General features: G+C 49.9%; 1 protein-coding gene across 1 annotated transcript in view; it reads left to right on the top strand.

Annotated features, from left to right (window-relative positions):
• Positions 1–19770, top strand: part of btbd9 (BTB (POZ) domain containing 9) — a gene marked incomplete at its 3' end in the record, with an annotated part of 67151 nt that overhangs the window by 17754 nt on the left and 29627 nt on the right. The window contains 1 exon segment of the mRNA XM_078536037.1: positions 11129–11393. Within this exon segment, the coding sequence (XP_078392163.1) occupies positions 11129–11393 (265 nt within the window).

The raw sequence follows: 19770 nt of genomic DNA on the forward strand, positions 1-19770 counted from the left end.
TACCTCCTACCCAAAATCCACAAACAGGACTGTCCCGGCAGACCGATCGTGTCAGCCTGTTCCTGCCCCACGGAACTCATTTCTTGCTAACTTGACTCTATTCTCTCTCCCCTTGTCCAGTCTCTTCCCACCTACATCTGTGATTCCTCTGACACCCTACATCATATCAACAATTTCCAGTTCCCTGGCCCCAACCGCCTCCTCTTCACCATGGATGTCCAATCCCTCTACACCTCCATCCCCCACCGGGATGGTCTGATGGCTCTCCGCTTCTTCCTCGAACAGAGGCCTGAACAATCCCCATCCACCACTACTCTCCTCCGTCTGGCTGAGCTTGTTCTCACACTGAACAATTTCTCCTTAAACTCCTCTCACTTCCTCCAAATAAAAGGTGTGGCTATGGGTACCCGCATGGGCCCCAGCTATGCCTGTCTCTTTATGGGGTATGTGGAACATTCCTTGTTCCAGTCCTACTCCGACCCCTCCCACAACTCTTTCTCCGGTACATCGATGATTACTTCGGTGCTGCTTCATGCTCTTGTCTGGACCTGGAAAAATTTATTAATTTTGCTTCCAATTTCCACCCTTCCATCATTTTCACATGGTCCATCTCTGACACTTCCCTTCCCTTCCTTGACCTCTCTGTCTCAATTTCTGGTGATAGACAGTCCACCAATATCCATTACAAGCACACTGACTCCCACAGCTACCTCGACTACAGTTCCTCACACCCCGCTTCCTTTAAGGACTCCATCCCATTCTCTCAGTTCCTTCGCCTCCATTGCATCTGTTCTGATGATGCCACTTTCAAAAACAGTTCCTCTGACATGTCTTCCTTCTTCCTTAACTGAGGTTTTCCACCCACGGGGGTTGACAGGTTCCTCAACCGTGTCTTGCCCATCTCCCACGCATCAGCCCTCACACCTTCCTCTCCCTCCCAGAAACATGATAGGGTTCCCCTTGTCCTCACTTATCACCCCATCAGCCTCTGCATTCAAAGGATCATCCTCCGCCATTTCCGCCAACTCCAGCATGATGCCACCACCAAACACATCTTCCCTTCACCCCCCTGGCGGCATTCTGCAGGGATCGTTCCCTCCGGGACACCCTGGTCCACTCCTCCATCACCCCTACACCTCAACCCCCTCCCACGGCACCTTCCCATGCAACCGCAGAAGGTGTAACACCTGCCCCTTCACTTCCCCTCTCCTCACTGTCCAAGGGCCCAAACACTCCTTTCAAGTGAAGCAGCATTTCACTTGCACTTCACTCAATTTAGTTTACTGCATTCGTTGCTCCCAATGCGGGTTCCTCTACATTGGAGAGACCAAACGCAGACTGGGTGACCGCTTTGCAGAACACCTTCGGTCTGTCCGCAAGCATTACCCAGACTTCCCTGTCGCTTGCCATTTTAACAATCCACCCTGCTCTCTTGCCCACATGTCTGTCCTTGGCCTGCTGCAATGTTCCAGTGAAGCTCATCGCAAACTGGAGGAACAGCACCTCATCTTCCGACTAGGCACTTTACAGCCTTCCGGTCTGAACATTGAGTTCAACAATTTTAGATCATGAACTCTCTCCTCCATCCCCACCCCCTTTCCGATTTCCCCCTCCCTTTTTTTTCCCCAATAATTGATGTAGATTTTTCTTTTCCCACCACCTTCCATTATTTTTAAATGTATTTCCATCCATTGTTTTATCTCTACCTTTTAGCCTTTTTCGATTCCTTCACCCCACCCCACCCCCACTAGGGCTATCTGTACCTTGCTGGTCCTGCTTTCTACCCTTAATTAGCACATTCCTTTAGATAATATCACCACCTTCAACACCTCTTTGTCCTTTTGTCTGTGACATATTTTGGTTATCTCCACCTATCACTGGCCCTCTATCCAGCTCTACCTGTCCCACCCCCCCTTTAACCAGCTTATATTTCACCTCTCTTCTATTTTTCCTTAGTTCTGTTGAAGAGTCATACGGACTCAAAACATTAACTGTGCTCCTCTCCGTAGATGCTGCCAGACCTGCTGAGTTTTTCCAGGTATTTTTGTTTTTGTTTTGGATTTCCAGCATCCGCAGTTTTTTGCTTTTACAAAAGTAGGGAGGTTATGCTTCGGTTATACAGGGCATTGGTGAGACCACATCTGGAGTATTGTGTACAGTATTGGTCTCCTTATTTAAAGAAAGATGTAAATGCATTAGAAGTAGTTCAGAGAAGGTTTACCAGACTAATACCTGGAATGAGCGGGTTGTCATATGAGGAAAGGCTGGACAGGTTAGGCTTGTATCCACTGGAGTTTAGAAGAGTAAGAGGCAACTTGATTTAAACCTTTAAGACCCTGAGGGGTCTTGACAGGGTGAATGTGGAGAGGATGTTTCCTCTTGTGGGATAATCTGGAACTAGGGGTCACTGTTGAAAAATAAGGGGTCACTCATTTAAAATGGAGATGAGGTGAAATTTTTCACTCAGTGGGTTGTGAGTCTTTGGAACTCCCTTCCTCAAAAGGCAGTGGAAGCAGAGTCTTAGAATATTTTTAAGGCCGAGCGAGATAGATCTTGATTAACAAAGTTATCAGGGGTAGTCAGAAATGTGGGATTGAGGTTATATTCAGACTTTATTGAATGGCAGAACAGGCTCGAGGGGCTGAGTGGCCTACTCCTGCTCCTAATTCGTGTGCTCGTATTACTTTTGTCTAGAATTATTGTTGCCAGAAGTTTCTCCACCACTGAGGTTTGGAGACTGGTCTGTAGTTTCTGGGCTTACCTTTACACCTTTTTTTTGAACAAGGGTGTTACGTTTGCAATTCTCCAGTCTTCTGGCACCACCCCTGAGTCTATGGAAGGCTGGGAAATTCTGTCCAGTGTCGCCTCACTTTCCACTCTCACTTTTCTCAGTATCTTTGGATGCATCTCATCCGGTTCTGGTGGCGTATCAACTTTAAGTAAAGACAGCATTATGATCCAGTTAGGGACTGTTAATATTTCAAGAGAAATTCAAACACCTCATTTTAACCAATAGAGCTACACCTCAAGATGTATTTTTTAAACAAAAACAAGCTTTATTGTATATAAATCAAGCACTATTAACATCACAATATGGTTTATAACTATATATGTTATGCTCTCAGTTTGACTTTTACTCCCTCCAAGAATTTGACATCTTAGTTATTTATTTCTGTTGAGACTACCCAAAAGTATGTCACAATCCTCTGGAATTGACTTCAATTTTCTTCCGTTCCAGATATTCTCTGAGGTAAGACTCTTTGTTTAATACCTCTTGACTGTGGATGCCTCAGTCCCATGTCCTGGTTGCCTTCTCAATCCGTCCCAGCTAATTCTGCTGATTGCTTTTTAAAAAAAATTCATTCACGGGAGTGGGCTTCCCTGGTGGACCAGCATTTATTGTCCATCCCTAGTTGTCCTTGAGAAAGTGGTGGTGAGCTGCCTTCTTGAACCGCTTGCAGTCCATGTGGTATAGGCACATCCACAGTGCTGTTGGGGAGGGAGTTCCAGGATTTTGACCCAGCGACAGTGAAGGAACGGTGATATATTTCCAAATCAGGATGGTGAGTGACTTGGAGGGGAACCTCCAGGTGGTGGTGTTCCCATGTGTCTGCTGCCCTTGTCCTTCTAGATGGTAATGGTCGTGGGTTTGGAAGGTGCTGTCTAAGGAGCCTTGGTGAATTCCTGCAGTGCATCTTGCAGATGGTACACACTGCTGCTACTGCGTGTTGGTGGTGGAGGGAGTGAATGTTTGTGGATGTGGTGCCAATCAAGCGACTGCTTTGTCTTGGATGGTGTCGAGCTTCTTGAATGTTGTGGGAGCTGCACTCACCCAGGCAAGTGGAGAGTATTCAGGGGAGGATATGGCGCAGTGGTATTGTTACTGGACGAGTAATTCAGTGACCTAGGGTAATGCTCTGGGGACCCGGGTTTCAATCCCACCAAGGCAGATGGTGGAATTTGAATTCGATAAAAATCTTGCAATTTAAAGTCTGATGATGACGATCAAACTATTGTTGATTGTTGTAAAATCCCATCTGGGTCACTAATGTTCTTCAGTGAAGAAAACCTGCTGTCCTTACCTGGTATGGCCTACATGTGACTCCAGACCTACAGCAATGTGGTTGACTCTTAAATGCCCTCTGAACAATTAGGGATGGGCAATAAGTTCTGGCGAGGCAGCGACGCCCACTTAGAAACATAGAAACATGGAAAATAGGAGCAGGCGTAGGCCATTCGGCCCTTTGAGCCTGCTCCGCCATTCATCATGATCATGGCTGATCATCCAACTCAATAGCCTGCTCCTGCTTTCTCCCCATACCTTTGATCCCTTTCGCCCCAAGAGCTATATCTAACTCCTTCTTGAAAACATACAATGTTTTGGCCTCACCTACTTTCTGTAGTAGCGAATTCCACAGGCTCACCACTCCCTGGGTGAAGAAATTTCTCCTCATCTCAGTCCTAAATGGTCTACCCCATATCCTCAGACAGTGGCCCCTGGTTCTGGACTCCCCCACTATCGGGAACATCCTTCCTGCATCTACCCTGTCTAGTCCTGTTAGAGTTTTATAGGTTTCTATGAGATCCCCTTCATTCTTCTGAACTCCAGCAAATATAATCCTAATCGACTCAATCTCTCCTCATATGTCAGTCCCGCCATCCCAGGAATCAGTCTGGTAAACCTTCACTGCACTCCCTCTATAGCAAGAACATCCTTCCTCAGATAAGGAGACCAAAACTGCACACAATATTCCAGGTGTGGTCTCACCAAGGCCCTGTACAATTGCAGCAAGACATCCCTGTTCCTGTACTCGAATCCTCTCGCTATGAAGGCCAACATACCATTTGCCTTCTTTACCGCCTGCTGCACCTGCATGCTTACCTTCAGCGACTGGTGTACAAGGACACCCAGGTCTCGTTACACATTCCCCTCTCTCAAATTATAACCATTCAGATAATAATCTGCCTTCCTGTTTTTGCTACCAAAGTGGATAACCGCACATTTATCCCCATTATATTGCATCTGCCATGCATTTGCCCACTCACTCAGCTTGTCTAAATCACACTGAAGCATCTCTGCATCCTCCTCACAGCTCACCCTCTCACCCAGCTTTGTGTCATCTGCATATTTGGAGATATTACATTTAGCTCCCTCATCTAAATCATTAATATATATTGTGAATAACTGGGGTCCCAGCACCGATCCCTGCAGTATCCCACTAGTCACTGCCTGCCATTCGGAAAAAGACCCGTTTATTCCTACTCTTTCTTTTCTGTCTGACAACCAGTTTTCTATCCATCTCAATACACTACCTCCAATCCCGTGTGCTTTAATTTTACACACTAATCTCTTATGTGGGACTCTGTCGAAAACCTTCTGAAAGCCCAAATAAACCACATCCACTGGCTCCCCCTCATCAACTCTACTAGTTACATCCTCGAAAAAGTCCAGTAGATTTGTTAAGCATGATTTCCCTTTCGTAAATCCATGCTGACTCTGTCTGATTCTGCCACTGTTTTCCACATGCTCAGCTATTATATCTTTTATAATGGACTCTAGAATTTTCTCCACTACCAATGTCAGGCTGATGGTCTATAACTCCCTGGTTTCTCCATACCTCCCTTTTTAAATAGTGGGGTTACATTAGCTACCCTCCAATCTGTTGGAACTGTTCCAGAGTCTATAGAATCTCGGAAGTTGACCACCAATGCATCCACTATTTCTAGGGCCACTTCCTTATGTACTCTGGGATTTATCGGCCTTCAATCCCATCAATTTCCCCAACACCATTTCCCTACTAATACTGATTTCTTTCAGTTCCTCCCTCTCACTAAACCCTGTGTTCCCCAACATTTCTGGTATGTTATTAGTGTCCTCCTTTGTGAAGACACAACCAAAGTATGTATTCAGTTGGTCAGCCATTTCTTTGTTCCTCATTATAAATTCCCCTGTTTCTGACTGTAAGGCACCAATCTTTTTCTCTTCACATAACTATAGAAACTTTTACAGTCAGTTTTTATGTTCCCTGCTGGTTTACTCTCGTACCCTATTTTCCCCTTCTTAATCAATCCCTTGGTCCTCCTTTGCTGAATTCTAAACTGCTCCCAATCCTCGGGTCTGTTGGTTTTTTTTTAGCCAATTTGTATGCCTCTTCCTTGGATCTAATACTATCTCTAATTTCCCTTGTAAGCCATGGTTTGGCCACCTTTCCTGTTTTACTTTTGCGCCAGACAGGAATAAACAATTGTTGCAGTTCACCCATTTGCTCTTTGAATGTTTGTCATTGCCTATCCGCCGTCATCCCTTTAAGTAACGTTCCCCAATCCATCATAGCCAAATCGCGTCTCATACCATCGTAGTTTCCTTTATTAAGATTCAGGACCCTAGTCTCAGTATCAACTATCACACTCCATCTTGATGAAGAATTCTATCATATTATGGTCGCTCATCCCCAAGGGGCCTCACACAACTGGATTGCCGATTATTCCTTTCTCATTACACAATACCCAGTCTAGGATGGCCTGTTCTCCAGTTGGTTCCTCAACGTTTTGGTCCAGAAAACCATCCCATATGCACTGCAGGAATTCCTCCTCTACCGTATTGTTACTAATTTGATTTGCCCAATCTATATCCAGATTAAAGTCACCCATAATTACAGATGTTCCTTTATTGCATGCGTCTCTAATTTCCTGTTTAATGCCAGTCCCAACATCACCACTACAGTTTGGGGGTCTATGTACAACCCCCGCTAACGTTTTTTGCCCCTTAGTGTTTCTCAGCTCTACCCATACAGATTCCACATCGTCGGAGCTAATATCTTTCCTCACTATTGCGTTAATTTCCCCTTTGACCAGCAATGCAACTCCACCACCTTTTCCTTTTTGTCTGTCCTCCGTAAATACTGAATACCCCTGGATGTTCAGTTCCCATCCCTGGTCACTCTGCAGCCATGTCTCCGTAATCCCGACTATATCATACCTGTTTACATCTATTTGCGCCGTTAATTTATCCACTTTATTGCGAATGCTCCTCGCGTTAAGGTACAAAGCCTTAAGGTTTGTCTTTTTAACATTACTTGTCCCGTTCCCACTATTTTTCACTGAGGTCCTGTTTGATTCTTGCCCTTGATTTTTCTGCCTATCACTTTTCTTATTCCCCTTTCTGTCATTTGTTCTTGTCCTTGATTCCCCCTCCTCTGACTCCTTGCACAGGTTCCCATCCCCCTGCCATTTTACTTTAAACCCTCTCCAACCACTCTAGCAAATATTCCCCCGAGGACATCAGTCCCGGTCCTGCCCAGGTGTAACCCGTCCAGTTTGTACTGGTCCCACCTCCCCCAGAACCGGTCCCAATGTTCCAGGAATCTGAATCCTCCCCCTTACACCATCTCTTCAGCCACGTATTCATCCGATATATCCTGCTATTTCTACTCTGACTGGCACATGGCACTGGTAGTAATCCTGAGATCACTACCTTTTGAGGTCCTACTTTTCAACTTAGTTCTTAATTCCCTATATTCAGCTTTTCAGATCTCGTCCCGTTTTTTACCTATGTCGTTTGTACCAATGTGCACCATGACCACTGGCTGTTCACTCTCCCCCTTCAGAATGCCCTATAGCCGCTCTGAGACATCCTTGACCCTAGCATCAGGGAGGCAACACACCATCCTGGAGTCTCGTTTGCAGCCACAGAAACGCCTATCTATTCCCCTTACAATTGAATCCCCTATAACTATTGCATTCCCACACTTTTTACTCCTCCCCTGTGCAGCAGAGCCAACCGCGGTGCAACGAATTTGGCTGTTGCTGCTTTCACCTGAGAGGCCATTCCCCTCAACAGTATCCAAAGAGGTATATCTGTTTTGCAGGGGAATAGCCACAGGAGATTCCTGCACTGCCTGCCTAGTCCTCTTGCTCTGCCTGGTTGTCACCCATTCCCTTCCTGCCTGTGGACTCTTAGCCTGCGGTGTGACCACCTCTCTATATGTGCTATCCACGATACCCTCTGCCTTGCGGATGCTCCACAGTGTCCCCAGCCGCTGCTCCAGCTCCGAAACCCGGGCTTCCAGGAGCTGCAGCTGGAGACACTTCCCACACACCTGCTGGTCCCGGGCACTGGAAATGTTCCCAGCTTCCCACATGGAGCAGGAGGAGCACACCACGGCTTTGAGCTCTACTGCCATGAATTACCCCTTTAAATTAAATTAAAACCTTTGGAAGATACTTGATATTAAATAATATCAATTACTCTAGGACCCTTCTTCCCTGCTCCTCGTTGTTACAGAACGATGAACCACAAAATAAGATCTTAAAAACTATAAGCGATAGAAGTATTAAATACTTACCCGACCATATTCACGGTACTCAAAGGATCACCTCGTTTCCTCCTCACCAAACTCCCAAAGCAGCACTCCAGTGCAGACTGTGATTCTGACTGCAGGACACTCTTCCGAAACTGCTTCACCGCGATGCTGACTGCAGGACACTCTTCCCAGACTGCTTCACCGTGATGCTGATTACAGGACACTCTTCCCAGACTGCTTCGCTGCGATGCTGACTGCAGGACACACTTCCCAGACTGCTTCACCGCTTTGCTGACTGCGGGACGCTCTTCCCAGACTGCTTCACCGCGATGCTGACTGAAAGACACTCTCCCCAGACTGCTTCACCGCGATGCTGACTGCGGAACACTCTTCCCAGACTGATTCACCGCGATGCTGACTACAGGACGCTCTTCCCAGACTGCTTCACCGCGATGCGGACTGTGGGACACTCTTCCCAGACTGCTTCACAGCGATGCTGACTGCAGGACACTCTTCCCAGACTGCTTCACCGCGATGCTGACTGCAGGACATTCTTCCCAGACTGCTTCACAGCGATGCTGACTGCAGGACACTCTTCCCAGACTGCTTCACCGCGATGCTGACTGCATGACACTCTTCCCAGACTGCTTCACCGCGATGCTGACTGCAGGACACTCTTCCTAGACTGTTTCACCGCGATGCTGACTGCAGGACACTCTTCCCAGACTGCTTCACCGCGATGCTGACTGCAGGACACTCTTCCTAGACTGTTTCACCGCGATGCTGACTGCAGGACACTCTTCCCAGACTGCTTCACAGCGATGCTGACTGCAGGACACTCTTCCCAGACTGTTTCACAGCGATGCTGACTGCAGGACACTCTTCCCAGACTGCTTCACCTCGATGCTGACTTCAGGACACTCTTCCCAGACTGCTTCACAGCGATGCTGACTGCTGGATGCTCTTCCCAGACTGCTTCACCTCGATGCTGACTGCAGGACACTCTTCCCATGAACAAATAATTTAAAAAAATCACACTCCTGACTTGTGCCTTGTATATGGTGGACAGGCTTTGGGGAGTCAGGAGGTGAGTTACTCGTCGCAGGATTCCTAGCCGCTGACCTGCTCTTGTAGCCACAATATTTATATGGCTAGCCCAGTTCTGTTTCTGTCCCACTGTCGATTTCTTCCACTTGATGTGAGCTACAGTAAACCTTCCAGCTGCTTTTCCATCACAAAATCCAAACTGAGATTATACCCTCACCCGTGTTCCACACGGAATGATCTTCCTGCCTTAACAGCTAGTCTGACTAACACCCATCGATCTTGGCCATCTTCCCTCTGCTATGATCCCAGCTAACATTACTACTGGACAAACCTTATCTCAGGGTGGATCCCTGCTTGATCGACCATAACTTTTATTTTTTGTTTGGATATGTGGAGAGTCGCTACTAAGCAGAGTCACAGGAGTCAACTGATGAGCTTTTAACAGAAGAATAAAACATTTATGTAACAAGAAAAGACTAACTATAATTCCAATACTACTTCACCCTCAACTATACCTACACCGATATATACAGATTTGTAAGGATAACATAAGCTACAAAAGCTATCTGATACTCTAAGGTTCCCAGTGAGTACACAGTCCATGCAAACAAATAGGTAACCTGTGGTCAGACATACCACGGTCTGAAACCAAGTGACAGATGCCACCTCAAACCCAAATAGACGCTATGGGTCTCTCCGCAACTGCACCATCCCCGCCCCAGACGCTTGTTATATCGTGAGCCAACTGGTCTCACTGAACGCCGTCTTTCACACAAGGGTTTCCAATCTCCACACTTCAAGAACTTGCTTTGGAATCTTCTCCCAAACCGAAGTTTTCTCTCAGACACTTTCCACAAAGGTCCATCTCCAGAGTTTTGAACTCTCCTTCTGATCTTCTCCCCTGAATCACCACATGCATTTAAGCATTTAGTCTTGTACTCTATTTTCCCCTTCTTAATCAATCCCTTGGCATTTTTCCAATTCTCTGGGACTCCAGAATCTAAGGATCCTTGGAAGATTACAATCAGTGCATCCATTATCTCTGTTGTTATTTCCTTTAATATCCTAGAATGCAACCCATCAGGTCCAGGTGAATTATCGACCTTTAGTCCCTTTAGTTTCCCTAGTACTTTTTCTCTAGTGACAGTTATTGTATTTATTTCCCCCCTACTTTTGCCCGACGATGATTTGATATTTTTGGTGTGCTATGAGTGTCTTCTACCGTGAAGACTGTACAAAGTATTTATTCAATTCCTCTGCCATTTCCTGGTTTCCCATTATTATTTCCCCAGCCTCATTCTGTAACCAACTCTCAGTGCCACTACATCACAGTCCTTAATGGCAAATGACACTTGCAGCTGATCAGCCATATTTAATACCCTCCTTACATTGAAGCACATACACTTCAAACCCACCTGAGACTGCCTCGGGGTTTCCCCCTGTCTGACCCAGTGCTGTCTGGCTCTCCCAGTCCTCTGTGCACCTCTATAAAGGTTTCATCCTGGTACCCATTCCACTGCCAAAGCAGTTTAAACCATCCCTAGAGTACTGGTGAATTGTATTCCTTCAGAAATAAAAGACCTATTGAGCTACCTGAGCAAGATTAATCTGTGGCTGTTGAGTGCTTTGGGTAGTGGTCTTTAGTTGAACAGTATATTGAGAGAAGTTAGTAAACTGTGCACACATATGAAAGACTTGAGAGCTGACCCATGGCAGCAGTCTGCTGAGTGTTTTCAGTCCCTGTGTAAACAGTCAGGTCTCTCTGTATCTACCCACAGGCAGCCCTGCTCAATGTGGTCTCTCGAGATTCCTTGGCTGCTGCAGAGAAGGATATTTTCCTAGCCCTGATGAACTGGTGTAAACAGAATCCAGATGAGACACATGTGGAGATTATGAAAGCAGTCCGCTTGCCACTGATGAGTTTAACAGAATTGCTGAATGTTGTCCGGCCAGCAGCTCTACTGTCCGCTGACACCATTTTAGACGCCATCAAGATTCGCTCAGAGAGTCGTGATATGGAGCTCAACTATAGGGGCATGCTCAGTGAGTACAAAACACTAAGGGGACATGCTCAGTGAGTAATAAACACTACGGGACATGCTCAGTGAGTACTAAACACTAAGGGGACATGCTCAGTGAGTAATAAACACTACGGGGACATGCTCAGTGAGTAATAAACACTACGGGGACATGCTCAGTGGGTACTGAACACTACGGGGATATGCTCAGTGAGTAATAAACACTACGGGGATATGCTCAGTGAGTAATAAACACTACGGGGACATGCTCAGTGAGTACTAAACACTACGGGGACATGCTCAGTGAGTACTAAACACTACGGGGACATGCTCAGTGAGTACTAAACACTACGGGGACATGCTCAGTGAGTAATAAACACTACGGGGACATGCTCAGTGAGTACTAAACACTACGGGGACATGCTCAGTGAGTACTAAACACTACGGGGACCTGCTCAGTGAGTACTAAACACCAAGGGGACATGCTCAGTGAGTACTAAACACTACGGGGACATGCTCAGTGAGTACTAAACACTACGGGGACATGCTCAGTGAGTACTAAACACTACGTGGACATGCTCAGTGAGTACTAAACACTACGTGGACATGCTCAGTGAGTACTAAACACTACGGGGACATGCTCAGTGAGTACTAAACACTACGGGGACATGCTCAGTGAGTATTAAACGCCGGGGACATGCTCAGTGAGTATTAAACGCCGGGGACATGCTCAGTGAGTACTAGACACTACGGGGACGTGCTCAGTGAGTACTAAACACTACGGGGACATGCTCAGTGAGTACTGAACATGACAGTGACAGGCTCAGTGAGTACTAAACACTACGGGGACGTGCTCAGTGAGTACTAAACACTACGGGGACATGCTCAGTGAGTACTGAACATGACAGTGACAGGCTCAGTGAGTACTAAACACTACGGGGACGTGCTCAGTGAGTACTGAACACGACAGTGACAGGCTCAGTGAGTGCTAAACACTACGGGGACATGCTCAGTGAGTACTAAACACGACAGTGACATGCTCAGTGAGTACAAAACACGACAGTGACATGCTCAGTGAGTACTAAACATTACGGGGACAGGCTCAGTGAGTACTAAACACGACAGTGACAGGCTCAGTGAGTACTAAACACTACGGGGACATGCTCAGTGAGTACTAAACACGACAGTGACAGGCTCAGTGAGTACTAAACACGACAGTGACAGGCTCAGTGAGTACTAAACACTACGGGGACATGCTCAGTGAGTACTAAACACTACGGGGACATGCTCAGTGAGTACTAAACACTACGGGGACATGCTCAGTGAGTACTGAACATGACAGTGACAGGCTCAGTGAGTACTGAAGTCGACAGTGACAGGCTCAGTGAGTACTGAACACGACAGTGACAGGCTCAGTGAGTAAAAAACACTATGGGGACAGGCTCAATGAGTACTGAACACGACAGTGACAGGCTCAGTGAGTACTGAACACGACAGTGACAGGCTCAGTGAGTACTGAACACGACAGTGACAGGCTCAGTGAGTAATAAACACTATGGGGACAGGCTCAATGAGTACTGAACACGACAGTGACAGGCTCAGTGAGTAATAAACACGACAGTGACAGGCTCAGTGAGTACTGAACACTACGGGGACATGCTCAGTGAGTACTAAACACGACAGTGACAGGCTCAGTGAGTACTGAACACTACGGGGACATGCTCAGTGAGTACTAAACACGACAGTGACAGGCTCAGTGAGTACTAAACACTACGGGCAGATGCTCAGTGAGTACTAAACACTACGGGGACATGGTCAGTGAGTACTAAACACCACGGGGACAGGCTCAGTGAGTACCGAACACTACGGGGACAGGCTCAGTGAGTACTGAACATTACGGGGACATGCACAGTGAGTACGGGGTCAGTACGGGGTCAGTACTGGGTCAGGCTCAGTGATGACGGGGTCAGGCTCGGTGAGTACGAGGTCAGGACGGGGTCAGGCTCAGTGAGTATGGGGTCAGGCTCGGTGAGTACGGGGTCAGGCTCGGTGAGTACGGGGTCAGGCTCAGTGAGTACGGGGTCAGGACGGGGTCAGGCTCAGTGAGTACGGGGTCAGGCTCGGTCAGTACGGGGTCAGGCTCAGTGAGTACGGGGTCAGTACGGGGTCAGGCTCAGTGAGTACGGGGTCAGGCTCGGTCAGTACGGGGTCAGGACGGTGTCAGGCTCGGTGAGTACGGGGTCAGGCTCGGTGAGTACGGGGTCAGGACGGGGTCAGGCTCGGTGAGTACGGGGTCAGGCTCAGTGAGTACGGGGTCAGGCTCGGTGAGTACGGGGTCAGTACGGGGTCAGGCTCGGTCAGTACGGGGTCAGTACGGGGTCAGGCTCGGTCAGTACGGGGTCAGTACGGGGTCAGGCTCGGTGAGTACGGGGTCAGTACGGAGTCAGGCTCGGTGAGTACGGGGTCAGTACGGGGTCAGTACGGGGTCAGGCTCGGTGAGTACGGGGTCAGGCTCGGTGAGTACGGGGTCAGGCTCGGTGAGTATGGGGTCAGTACGGGGTCAGGCTCAGTGAGTACGGGGTCAGGCTCAGTGAGTACGGGGTCAGGCTCAGTGAGTACGGGGTCAGTACGGGGTCAGGCTCAGTGAGTACGGGGTCAGTACGGGGTCAGGCTCGGTGAGTACGGAGTCAGGCTCAGTGAGTACGGGATCAGGCTCAGTGAGTACGGGGTCAGTACGGGGTCAGGCTCAGTGAGTACGGGGTCAGTACGGGGTCAGGCTCGGTGAGTACGGGGTCAGTACGGGGTCAGGCTCAGTGAGTAAGGGGTCAGTACGGGGTCAGGCTCAGTGAGTACGGGGTCAGGCTCAGTGAGTACGGGGTCAGGCTCAGTGAGTACGGGGTCAGTACGGGGTCAGGCTCAGTGAGTACGGGGTCAGTACGGGGTCAGGCTCAGTGAGTACGGGGTCAGTACGGGGTCAGTACGGGGTCAGGCTCAGTGAGTACGGGGTCAGTACGGGGTCAGGCTCAGTGAGTACGGGGTCAGTACGGGGTCAGGCTCGGTGAGTACGGGGTCAGTACGGGGTCAGGCTCGGTGAGTACGGGGTCAGTACGGGGTCAGGCTCGGTGAGTACGGGGTCAGTACGGGGTCAGGCTCGGTGAGTACGGGGTCAGTACGGGGTCAGGCTCGGTGAGTACGGGGTCAGTACGGGGTCAGGCTCGGTGAGTACGGGGTCAGTACGGGGTCAGGCTCGGTGAGTACGGGGTCAGTACGGGGTCAGGCTCGGTGAGTACGGGGTCAGTACGGGGTCAGGCTCGGTGAGTACGGGGTCAGTACGGGGTCAGGCTCGGTGAGTACGGGGTCAGTACGGGGTCAGGCTCGGTGAGTACGGGGTCAGTACGGGGTCAGGCTCAGTGAGTACGGGGTCAGGACGGGGTCAGGCTCGGTGAGTACGGGGTCAGTACGGGGTCAGGCTCGGTGAGTACGGGGTCAGTACGGGGTCAGGGTCGGTCAGTACGGGGTCAGGCTCGGTCAGTACGGGGTCAGTACGGGGTCAGGCTCGGTGAGTACGGGGTCAGTACGGGGTCAGGCTCGGTGAGTACGGGGTCAGTACGGGGTCAGGCTCAGTGAGTACGGGGTCAGTACGGGGTCAGGCTCAGTGAGTACGGGGTCAGGCTCAGTGAGTACGGGGTCAGGCTCAGTGAGTACGGGGTCAGGCTCAGTGAGTACGGGGTCAGTACGGGGTCAGGCTCGGTGAGTACGGGGTCAGTACGGGGTCAGGCTCAGTGAGTACGGGGTCAGTACGGGGTCAGGCTCGGTGAGTACGGGGTCAGTACGGGGTCAGGCTCAGTGAGTACGGGGTCAGTACGGGGTCAGGCTCAGTGAGTACGGGGTCAGGCTCAGTGAGTACGGGGTCAGTACGGGGTCAGGCTCGGTGAGTACGGGGTCAGTACGGGGTCAGGCTCAGTGAGTACGGGGTCAGTACGGGGTCAGGCTCGGTGAGTACGGGGTCAGTACGGGGTCAGGCTCAGTGAGTACGGGGTCAGTACGGGGTCAGGCTCAGTGAGTACGGGGTCAGGCTCAGTGAGTACGGGGTCAGGCTCAGTGAGTACGGGGTCAGGCTCAGTGAGTACGGGGTCAGTACGGGGTCAGGCTCGGTGAGTACGGGGTCAGTACGGGGTCAGGCTCAGTGAGTACGGGGTCAGTACGGGGTCAGGCTCGGTGAGTACGGGGTCAGTACGGGGTCAGGCTCAGTGAGTACGGGGTCAGTACGGGGTCAGGCTCAGTGAGTACGGGGTCAGTACGGGGTCAGGCTCAGTGAGTACGGGGTCAGTACGGGGTCAGGCTCAGTGAGTACGGGGTCAGGCTCAGTGAGTACGAGGTCAGTACGGGGTCAGGCTCAGTGAGTACGGGGTCAGTACGGGGTCAGGCTCGGTGAGTACGGGGTCAGGCTCAGTGAGTACGGGGTCAGTACGGGGTCAGGCTCGGTGAGTACGGGGTCAGTACGGGGTCAGGCTCAGTTAGTACGGGGTCAGTACGGGGTCAGGCTCAGTGAGTACGGGGTCAGTAAGGGGTCAGGCTCAGTGAGTACGGGGTCAGGCTCAGTGAGTACGGGGTCAGTACGGGGTCAGGCTCAGTGAGTACGGGGTCAGTACGGGGTCAGGCTCAGTGAGTACGGGGTCAGTACGGGGTCAGGCTCAGTGAGTACGGGGTCAGGCTCAGTGAGTACGGGGTCAGGCTCGGTCAGTACGGGGTCAGTACGGGGTCAGGCTCAGTGAGTACGGGGTCAGGCTCAGTGAGTACGGGGTCAGTACGGGGTCAGGCTCAGTCAGTACGGGGTCAGGCTCAGTGAGTACGGGGTCAGTACGGGGTCAGGCTCAGTGAGTACGGGGTCAGTACGGGGTCAGGCTCAGTGAGTACGGGGTCAGGCTCAGTGAGTACGGGGTCAGTACGGGGTCAGGCTCAGTGAGTACGGGGTCAGGCTCAGTGAGTACGGGGTCAGTACGGGGTCAGGCTCAGTGAGTACGGGGTCAGGCTCAGTGAGTACGGGGTCAGTACGGGGTCAGGCTCAGTGAGTACGGGGTCAGGCTCAGTGAGTACGGGGTCAGTACGGGGTCAGGCTCAGTGAGTACGGGGTCAGTACGGGGTCAGGCTCGGTGAGTACGGGGTCAGTACGGGGTCAGGCTCAGTGAGTACGGGGTCAGTACGGGGTCAGGCTCAGTGAGTACGGGGTCAGGCTCGGTGAGTACGGGGTCAGTACGGGGTCAGGCTCGGTCAGTACGGGGTCAGTACGGGGTCAGGCTCAGTGAGTACGGGGTCAGTACGGGGTCAGGCTCAGTGAGTACGGGGTCAGTACGGGGTCAGGCTCAGTGAGTACGGGGTCAGTACAGGGTCAGGCTCAGTGAGTACGGGGTCAGGCTCAGTGAGTACGGGGTCAGTAAGGGGTCAGGCTCAGTGAGTACGGGGTCAGGCTCAGTGAGTACGGGGTCAGGCTCAGTGAGTACGGGGTCAGGCTCAGTGAGTACGGGGTCAGTACGGGGTCAGGCTCAGTGAGTACGGGGTCAGTACGGGGTCAGGCTCAGTGAGTACGGGGTCAGGCTCAGTGAGTACGGGGTCAGTACGGGGTCAGGCTCAGTGAGTACGGGGTCAGTACGGGGTCAGGCTCAGTGAGTACGGGGTCAGTACGGGGTCAGGCTCGGTGAGCACAGGGCCGGGCTCAGTGAGCTCTGGACAGGGCAGAGACACGCTCTGATTACTGGACACGGCAGAGACACGCTCTGAGCACTGGACACGGCAGAGACACGCTCTGAGCACTGGACACGGCAGAGACACGCTCTGAGCACTGGACACGGCAGAGACACGCTCATTCAGTGCTCAGTGTGGACGGGATACGATGTGGAATGTGTATGGGTAGAGCTGAGAAACGCGTAGGGGCAAAAGCCGTTAGTGGGGGTTGTATATAGACCCCCAAACTGTAGTGATGATGTTGGGAATGGCATTAAACAGGAAATTGGAGACACATGCAATGAAGGAACATCTGTCGCAACCCGCCTCCACCACCGTCCTAGGCAGTGCATTCCTTCAACTAATGGGAACAGCTGCTCCCTATCCACCCTGTCCATGCCCCTCATAATCTTGTACACCTCGATCAGGTCACCCTTCAGTCTTCTCTGCTCCGACGAAAGCAACCCAAGTCTATCCAACCTCTCTTCATAACTTAAATGTTTCATCCCAGGCAACATCCTGGTGAATCTCCTCTGCACCCCCTCCAGTGCAATCACATCCTTCCTATAATGTGGCGACCAGAACTGCACACAGTACTCCAGCTGTGGCCTCACCAAGGTTCTATACAACTTCAACTTGACCTCCCTAATTTTGTAATCTATGCCTCGATTGATAAAGGCAAGTGTCCCATATGCCTTTTTCACCACCCCACTAACATGCCCCTCCGCCTTCAGAGATCTATGGACACACACGCCAAGGTCCCTTTGTTCCTCAGAACTTCCTAGTGTCATGCCGTTCATTGAATACTTCCTTGTCAAATTACTCCTTCTAAAGTATATCACCTCACACTTCTCAGGGTTAAATTCCATCTGCCACTTATCTGCCCATTTGACCATCCCATGTATATCTTCGTGTAGCCCAAGACACTCAACCTCACTGTTAACCACCCGGCCAATCTTTGTGTCATCCGCAAACTTACTAATCCTACCCCCCACATAGTCATCTATATCGTTTATATAAATGAAGAATAATAGGGGACCCAGCACAGATCCCTGTGGTACGCCACTGGACACTGGCTTCCAGTCACTAAAGCATCCTTCTGTCATCGCCCTCTGTCTCCTTCAACTAAGCCAATTTTGAATCCACTTTATCAAATTACCCTGTATCCCATGTGCATTTGCCTTCTTTATAAGTCTCCCATGTGGGACCTTGTCAATGGCTTTGCTGAAATCCATATAAACTACATCAACTGCACTATCCTCATCTACACACCTGGTCACCTCCTCAAGAAATTCAATCAAATTTGTTAGGCATGATCTCCCTCTGACAAAGCCATGCTGATTATCCCTGATCAAACCTTGCCTCTCCAAGTGGAGATAGATTCCCTCCTTCAGAATTTTCTCCAATAGTTTCCCTACCACTGACGTGAGACTTACTGGTCTGTAGTTCCCTGGCTTATCTCTACAACCCTTCTTAAATAGCGCAATCACATTAGCTGTTCTCCAGTCCTCTGGCACCTCCCCCGTGACCAGAGAGGAATTAATGATTTGGGTCAGAGCCCCTACGATCTCCTTCCGTGCCTCCTTCAGCAGTCTGAGACACAAAGTAAATTTGTCCACTTTTAAGCCTGCCAACACCTCCAATACCTTGTCACTCCCTATATCAATTTTCTTAAGAACCTCGCAGTCTCTCCCCGAGTTTGATAACTTCATCCTCATTCTCTTGGGTGAAGACGGATGTGAAGTATTCATTCAACACTCTAGCGATATCCTCTGGCTCCACCCATAGATTGTCCCCTTGGTCCCTAATGGGCCCTACTCTTTCCCTGGTTATCCTCTTCCCATTGACATACTTATAGAATATCTTGGGATTTTCCCTACTTTTACCAGCCAGAGCTTTCTCATATCCCCTCTTTGCTCTCCTAATTGCTTTCTTAAGCTCCACCCTGCACTTTCTGTACTCCACTAATGCCTCCGCTGATTTGCTCCCCTTGTACCTGCTAAAAGCCTCTCTTTTCCTTGGCATCATATCCTGAATATCTCTGGTCATCCATGGTTCTCTGGGCTTGTTACTCCTTCTTATCACCCTAGAGGGAACATGTTGAGCCTGTACCCTCCCCATTTCCTTTTTGAACACCCCCCACTGTTCCTCTGTAGATTCCCCCACAAGTAACTGTTCCCAGTCTACTTTGGCCAGATCCTGTCTTATTTTACTAAATCCCCCTCTCCCCCAATCCAAAACATTTTTTGCAATTTGTCTCTTTCTTTGTCCATAACAACCTTAAACTGCACCATGTTGTGGTCGCTATCACTAAAATGCTCCCCCACCACCACCTTAGCCACATGTTCGGCTTCATTCCCTAGAATTAGGTCCAGCACTGCACCGTCCCTTGTTGGACCCTTTACGCATTAACCTAAACAGTTTTCCTGAACATATTTCCTGTAACATATGTGAAAAGCAAGAGGGTAGCCAGGGAAAGGGTAGGCCCACTCATGGACAGAGGTGGGGATCTGTGTGTGGAGGCAGAAGAAATGGGAGAGTTACTAAATGAGTACTTCTCATCAGTATTCACCAAAGAGAAGGACTTAGCGGTCGATTTGTCTAGGGAAGAGTGTGTAGATAGCCTGGATCACGTTGAGATCAAAAAAGAGGAGGTGTTAGGCGTCTTGAAGAATATTAAG

The sequence above is a fragment of the Cetorhinus maximus genome, unplaced genomic scaffold, assembly GCF_964194155.1.
Source record: "Cetorhinus maximus unplaced genomic scaffold, sCetMax3.hap1.1 HAP1_SCAFFOLD_858, whole genome shotgun sequence".
Classification (NCBI taxonomy): Eukaryota; Metazoa; Chordata; class Chondrichthyes; order Lamniformes; family Cetorhinidae; genus Cetorhinus; species Cetorhinus maximus.